This window comes from Monopterus albus, unplaced genomic scaffold (assembly GCF_001952655.1).
Source record: "Monopterus albus unplaced genomic scaffold, M_albus_1.0 scaffold242.1, whole genome shotgun sequence".
NCBI classification, from domain to species: Eukaryota; Metazoa; Chordata; class Actinopteri; order Synbranchiformes; family Synbranchidae; genus Monopterus; species Monopterus albus.
In genome coordinates, this window is record NW_018128122.1 from 346,058 (window position 1) to 353,573 (window position 7,516).

The following is a 7,516-nucleotide window of genomic DNA, read 5'->3' on the forward strand; positions in this document are numbered from 1 at the left end:
CCCTGTGTGGACACTGGATGAATTGTGCGAGGATAAACACAGTGACTGTGGATAGCAGTACTGTATGTGTGTGTGGGGGGCCTTGTTTTTCTATACATGTGGGATCCCAAAATTGGAAGCTCCATGATGTTGTGGGAACTCGCCTTCCTCGTGGGTAAATCACTGAATTTTATGGCGATAATTTGGTTTTGGGTTATGGTAAGGAAAAGGTTAGGCAGGTACTAAAGGAAATGAATGTAAGTCAATTATAAGGCCCTCAAAGTGACCAAAACATCGCATGTGTGTGTGTGTGTTATACAGTAGCTCAGGTCTGGCAATGGTCCAATGCTCAGGGTTAATAGAGTGCTAATGCCCCTGATGTGCTCTTGTTTACTGAACAACTAAATACAGCAGAACATACTTTTGAGTAATTTTGAGTCATTGTTCTCATAGCACTTCCTGCATTTGCTTGTTACACTGCTTGGCTCCATAAGTAATCCTCAAAGGCTGTGACTCGCCTTTTGATCTTGAACACCTGCGGTTTATTCTTTTGATGATCATCTGTTACTTAAAAGAAAGCATCTGTGATTTGTGCAGTTGAAACCACAGCATATGAATCAGGTTTTCAGTATAGATAGTACAGAGGAGTGACAAATTAAAGGAAAAACCCTGAATAAATGAGATGAGAGAATAACAAATGCAGATGCTGGCATGGTTTTGATCCACGTTTCCTCTTAGAGGGAAGCAAATCAATACAAAGTTGTTCTGAGTGACCACCTTTATCCTATGATGAAACATTTCTATCCTGATGGGAGTGGTCTCTTCCAGCATTACAGTGTCCCCCATCCATACTACAAACATACAGAGTTGCTCCTATAAATGTAGCTCACCAGTGTCTGTGCAGTATAAACATTAATATTTTCTTTCTATTCTTAATTTTTCTCAGTGGGAGAAGGTAGAAACCTGATCCCTATGGACCCCAACGGCCTGTCTGATCCATATGTCAAGCTCAAGCTCATACCAGACCCCAAAAATGAGACCAAGCAGAAGGCCAAAACCATCCGCTCCACCCTCAACCCAAAATGGAATGAGACTTTTAGCTTGTGAGTAAATCAGCTATTGCCACCTACAGTGCCTGTCGCACATTAGACTGCACAACACAGTCCATATTTCTATCATGACAATATAAATATCTGCAGTAACATCTTATAATTCATTTGTTATTGTTTAACAATTCTAATGCCGCTGCCGCCTTGTACAGCAAGCTGAAGCCTACAGACAAAGACCGCAGGCTGTCGGTGGAGGTGTGGGACTGGGACCGGACCACCAGGAACGACTTCATGGGATCCCTTTCGTTTGGCGTGTCAGAGCTCATAAAGTCTCCAGTCTGTGGCTGGTAACACTGACTTCCCTAAAGACCAGTTATAGTTCTATCCTGCACAAAATATTCCTTCTGTTCAATTTAATACTGCATGTTACGGAACACAATTTATTTGAATGTAAAATTTTGTTTAAATAATTGTTGAGTGGTATTGGTTGCTTGCATTTTACACAAGCAGTTTACTTCTGCCTTTATGATTATTTATTACATTTTAATGAGGTCACTGTGTCTGTCAGATGATTTAATATTATTTGAATGAATCTCAGGCAGTCAAATGTGATGTCTTATTAAATTATATAACAAAAACATAATAACATACTATATAATTTTGTTGGTACTGCTTTCATATGCACTAATGATCCTATTATATATCATATTTTAGTACTGAAAGTTCATAAAAGATTTATATCACAGCTTACTGTACGTAGCAGGTTCCCAACAAAGACAGCATCCTCAGCAAACCTAGGTTTGGGACTTGCTTTGGGAAACATCTTGTCTGGTACTGATTGATGGCCACCTGGAGCTGCAGCATAATGATATTTTCCCAGATGAGCAAGAGATATTAATTTAATTTGCAGACTTGTGTCTTGTGCCAATAAACCAGGGTTTTGCCAAATACAGGTGAAGACTCACTGAACTGTATCTAGGCTGAGTAGTTCAACACCAGTACAAGACTAGAGTAGAAGAAGGCAAGGTGGAAGGACAAATCATCCTGTTTCTTATCTTACAACATTTCTGTCTGTGTTTATCTGTCTCTTCTCTCTCAACTTGACTCCATCTTATAGGTATAAGCTATTGTGCCAAGAGGAAGGGGAGTACTACAATGTCCCTATTTCAGAGGAGGATGATGGTAATGAAGAACTGAGACAGAAGTTTGAGGTGAGGATTGCACTACAGTACTCAGTGCTGTGTATTATTGTCATGTGTTGTCTCTGAGTGGACATGAATTGTTGCCTTAATGTCTTATCAACGCATATAAACAATATCACTGGATGTGAACAGTTTCTCGACTCCGATGAATTTGTTCGGTTTACTTTAAACCCGGTGTAAATGTTTTTGTTTTGCCCACAGTTAGCTCCGATGAAACTGTTCTGTTGGGATACAGGTAAAATAAACTTTGTCAGAGTCACTGTTGGCAGTTTCAGGTTTGTGACTAAGGCCATCACAGTGACTTGGTCTTTCCTATGTCAGTCAATTTTAGTTGCTTAAAATCAGTGATGATATTAAAACGACGCTGAACATCCACATTATGATGAATCTGAGCTTTTACTTGACAATAAACTACCGCTCACTGCACTATAGGCTCCATACAACAGATAATGCAGACATTTTTTCAGCAATTATAAGATGCTCGGGTGGTAGTGAGCTGTGAACATTAAACCCAGCTGTGTTGTTGTACTTTCTGCCATTGCAGAAGATGAATGAAAACTTATTTCTAACTGATCTGTGATTAATTCTTCTCTTTTGGTTAGTCTGATATTTTAAATGCTGCTCGGTGTCGCCTCAACTAGATTTATAGAAAAATATTCTCTCCATCAAATTGTAGTGAGGTTTAATGATGATAATTATTATATTATGTACTTCTCATAAGGGACTCATATGAGCAGTGCTGGAGTATCTAGAATTATAAGTAAATCATAAGCTTTCGTCTCTTAAATGCCACTCAAACACACACATATATAGAGTCATGCATTCTCAGTCCTTTTTTTCAGGGTGGCCACTGCTGAGACAACTGTTTGCTCTTTTCCTTCATCTAAATTCTAGCAGTATTTCTAGCCTGCTGAGACTGAAACAGGCCTCTCTCTGGTTGTCTGTCATATTGTTCAACCTCTCAGTGGGAGCCCCGGTCTCTGGATGAGACTTTTTAAAGTTTTTTTTCCATGACATTTCTGCCAGACAGAGTGGAGAGTTGTGAATAGAATGAGAAAGAATGGAGAGGCAGGATGTTAGAAATGTCATGTTTGGGATTGAAACCCGAAAGTAATTTGCAGGATGAAGTGATAAAAACAGGTAAAAACTCTCATCACCCTTTTGATCTGTTTCATATACAGTACAATCATGATCCAGTCTGGCACCACTGACACTGTACTGTGAAGTTGTAAATGATAATGAATGAAAGTTTGAAGACGAGAAGTCTGACCTCCTATCATCTGTTTGCATGTGGTTGTCGTGGTAACAGGTCCACAAGACCTGCTCTACATATATTTGGTATTTGCTTGATGCAGCATGGTCAAGTTGAAACAGATCACAGGCTATATTTACAGAGTAGTTCCACTGTTGATCTAGTTTCTTCTTTAAAGAAACATGTTTAGCAGCAACATCAGCAGTGAAATCCATGAGTGTCTATGGACAAATTCTGTCCAGTCATGTAAGAGCAGCCCAGTGCAGTCGTGGTATCTCCCTCTGAAACAGCCCTGCCACCACAACAATACTGTTTGGTTTCATTTATATAAAACTGTTGTCTTTGGTTTTTTTTTTTTGTTTTATTTTAGAGCTTTTGCATCTCAAATTGTGTCGTCCAGTTGACTTTATTGTATCTTTTTGGGCGCTCTGTGGCCTGGAAGAGTTCTCTCTCTTCTTCTTCTTCTTCTTCTTCTTCTTCTTCTTCATTAACTGCTCTGTGGTTCTCCCCCTTTTCCCCTTTAGCTTTCTGCTCCCTCCTGTGTGCTTGGTGAGACTTATACTGTACAAATGCTTCTTCATCCTGTGTCATGTTTAATGCAAGAGTTTCTCCTCTCTCCCCTTCTTGCCCCTGCTCTCAGGACTGCCAAATTAACTTTAATCTAAAGGTAGCCCTCTCCTCTCCCCTCCCCCTTCTCCTCTCCTTCGCTCTGCTGTCTTATCTTGTTGTGGTGACATTTTCCTTCACTCTTCATGTCTGATCATTTGTGTGGCCCCAAGCGACTGCAAATAGATCCAATTTACTAACAGTTTGCTCTGAAAGGGAGTTGAGGTTTTTAATTTTTTTGAATAAAAAGTATGTAAACTACATTTTTCTGATAAATCAGTACAGGCCTCACACATATTTAACCACTGCTCCTTTCTGTACTTGGAAGAACAGTGAAAATTACTTTGTGGCCATGAAAAAAGGTGAAATATGTGCCTCTTTCAGTGAGTGCACACGAAGGTCTTCTTTGTCGTCATTGCTTCCTCAGAGCCTGTCAGAGGATTGTTAGTAAATCCTGACACTGTACTGCTCAGAGTTCATGATTGTACATTTGTCCGCATGTATGTCTATTCTCCATCTGTCTTGTATGTGTATCATCTTGCCTGTCTTCATCCTGTGTGCTTACATCCTTCCCAATACAGGTGGGACCTAAAGGTTTGTGTCCATTCATCTTAGAACCTGCTTAAGCTTTATATCTGTCACTTTCTACTTCCTCTACCTGTAAAATTCCTGTTGAAACCCTACTGTAGGCCAGACTTCACTCTCAGACTTTAATAATAAAGGAATTGTGGACTAGAAAGATATTCCACACTTGATAAGTTAATAGCAAGAAGCAAAACCAACTGTGACCACTAGATGTCAGCATCAAACCGAAATAGGCAAAGCAATGAGCAACCATGTGTGCGTGTGTTAGCCTTTATCAGTGTGTTTGTGAGGTAATGTTTATTTTTCCACACACGAATGATCATCATGCATTTTCTTCATGCTTGAAGATTTGATTTCCACACCACATGTAAACTGTTAGGATTCTCAGTGATTTTTTTCCCCTCCAAAGTTTTTTTCTAAGCTTCATGGTGATATTCAACTATTTATTTTTAATACATGAATAATTTGTCACAATTTGGTTTTGTTTTATCAGCAGAATCATAAAGGCCAGGTCAGTTTCACCTAGACGTGTTATTTCTACATGTATAGTCTATGTTTTTATGTTTCTGCAACACTGTGATCTTGATATAATGACTGACATATTGTAATAGCAGCACTGTAAATCCTCAATCATCTATGTATAGAGGTAATTTTTGTTTTATATGTGTCTATGAGCTGCCCTCCTATTGCCCCTCAGCTGTCTGCTATTACACATCAGCTGTTGTGGCACAGTGCACTACAGTGAGTCGGCTCTTTTGGCTCCATTCTTCCCTGTGGTTTCAGGACCAAGCGGTTGTGGAAGACACTAATAAGGTGCGTCTAAGAGGAAGGAAGTAAGGCTGCTCGCTCAGCTTGGCCAGGCTCTTTTCATTGACTGAAGCTTACAGGTGTGCTGTGGTGTGGTGCGGTTTCAAGGTGAATTCTGACAAATCAGGAAATTTTATATTGGTCTGTTGGATAATGCCCATTTTGTCTTGTTTCTTGTGGAATATTTTGAATAAAAAGATTATTGCCTCCATTAAAATGCAGTTTGACATCTGATGAAGGTTTGAGAGACTCTGTAGAGGTATGGCTTCTATGTTACATGCAGAGATCTTCTGTAGATCAGGATCTTCTATAGCCAGGAGCAGTAGGAAATACTGGCCATTCATCCAGTGTCTTAGGGTTCTTGCTAAAGCTACATGAGGGCCCTTCTTTACAGCATGTGGATGTAGATTATACAGAACCGAGAATGTCAGGGTCTGTGTTAGGGATAAGGGTCTGTGTTAAGGATAAGGGTGTGTTTGGCCTTGTCTGGGTGCGAAATCTTGACATGGCCGTAATGGGTGTGTTTTTGTGCAGAGAGACAGAAATATATGGAGAGTTGTATTGTATTGTATAGTTATTTTTTATTTTTTTATTTTTTGCTGTTGAGCATTTTGACTGCTATGAAAGTGTCTTTTTCAGCATAACGCACTGTAGTTTTCTAGCAAGCTTCTTGAAGCATCTTGGCCTACTGGGAGACTGCGCATGACTTTGGCATGAAGGAAGTGCATAGAAGAGAACTTAGTTTGCATCTTCTTAATATAGGTCATCAACATTACACTTGTCTGCACCAGACATGCATGCACACGGCAAAGCCACAGTGTGGCATCTCGTCCTTCTTCACTCTAGGAGTAGTATTAAGGTTTGAGTACAATGACAGAATTGCTTTTGCGACACAATAAGTGTAATGTAAGTTATTTCACCAATGCTTAAAATTATGTTGTGCCTGTTTTCAGTTATGCAAGTGCATTGTCAAACATGTTAAGTGATACAGACACAAAATAAGGTTGTCTACTAAACATACATACAGTATATTTATGTTCATTGTTTACAACATTAGTGATCTACTTTAACCTCCAAATTATGATGTCACTAAATAACCACGCACATTTTTTTTGAAACATAAAGTCATGGGACATGTGACACCAATATTTCCTGTGTTTTTTACTGCAAGATGTTTTAAACAGGTCTTTACTTACTGTAATACTTTTAATATTCTCAGCTTCTCTTCTTTAAGCCAACAAAGAGGCTGTAATTAATTTTAAAGAGAATTAGTGGTTAAGAAGCTTCTTCTTCTTTTTTAGGTCAACAATGTGTTAAGATGACAGTTGTAAATAAATGTCAGTGCGTCCTCTTGTTTGACACAGCTCAGTGGACTTTATTAAACTATCTGTTTCTATGGAGCTATTTTTCCACAGTGACACCACAGTCTCCATTTCACCCCATTAAATTTTCAATTCTGCTTATTAATCGTGGCTGTGAGCAAATGAGCGGTGTGAGTGCGTGATCACATGTAGAGGATAATCACTGTACGATGGAAATTCAAACATAAAAGTGGCTGCAGTTGTAAAAAAAAAAAATTAAACAGGGAAAATGAGCATGTTGGTCTGGAAGTGTCTATCATGTTGCTATAAAAGTAATCCTCTACAACGAAGTTTCTTATAAGTTTACAATTGGTACAGTGCAGTTTAAATTTGTGTTACACATATAAGCATTTTCAAAGATGTTAGGCATTTTAGGAATTAGAAACTAGGTTTCTTGTCTGAACTACACAGTGCAGCTTTACACTATGTGTGTGTCAGTCGAAGAATATCTCTTACACACTTCGTTTTCTGTGCCCTGAGTGCAGAAAGCCAAGCTAGGCCCAGGTAAGAAGGTGATCGATGAGCCAGACAACATCCGCTTCACCCATTTGCCATCCAACAATCTGGACCAGGTTAAACTCAGCGACTTCAACTTTCTGGCTGTGCTGGGGAAAGGGAGCTTTGGCAAGGTGAGCTAGCCGTGATGCCGAGCAAGAGATCCTAGATATATCTTTC

General features: G+C 39.3%; 1 protein-coding gene across 1 annotated transcript in view; it reads left to right on the forward strand.

Annotated features, from left to right (window-relative positions):
* LOC109971994 (protein kinase C alpha type-like) overlaps nt 1-7,516 on the forward strand; it is a 130,429-nt gene that overhangs the window by 90,335 nt on the left and 32,578 nt on the right. Inside the window, exons 6-9 of the mRNA XM_020620573.1 lie at nt 926-1,082; nt 1,241-1,375; nt 2,146-2,239; nt 7,327-7,478. Of these exons, the coding sequence (XP_020476229.1) occupies nt 926-1,082; nt 1,241-1,375; nt 2,146-2,239; nt 7,327-7,478 (538 nt within the window). The remainder of the gene's footprint in view (nt 1-925; nt 1,083-1,240; nt 1,376-2,145; nt 2,240-7,326; nt 7,479-7,516) is intronic.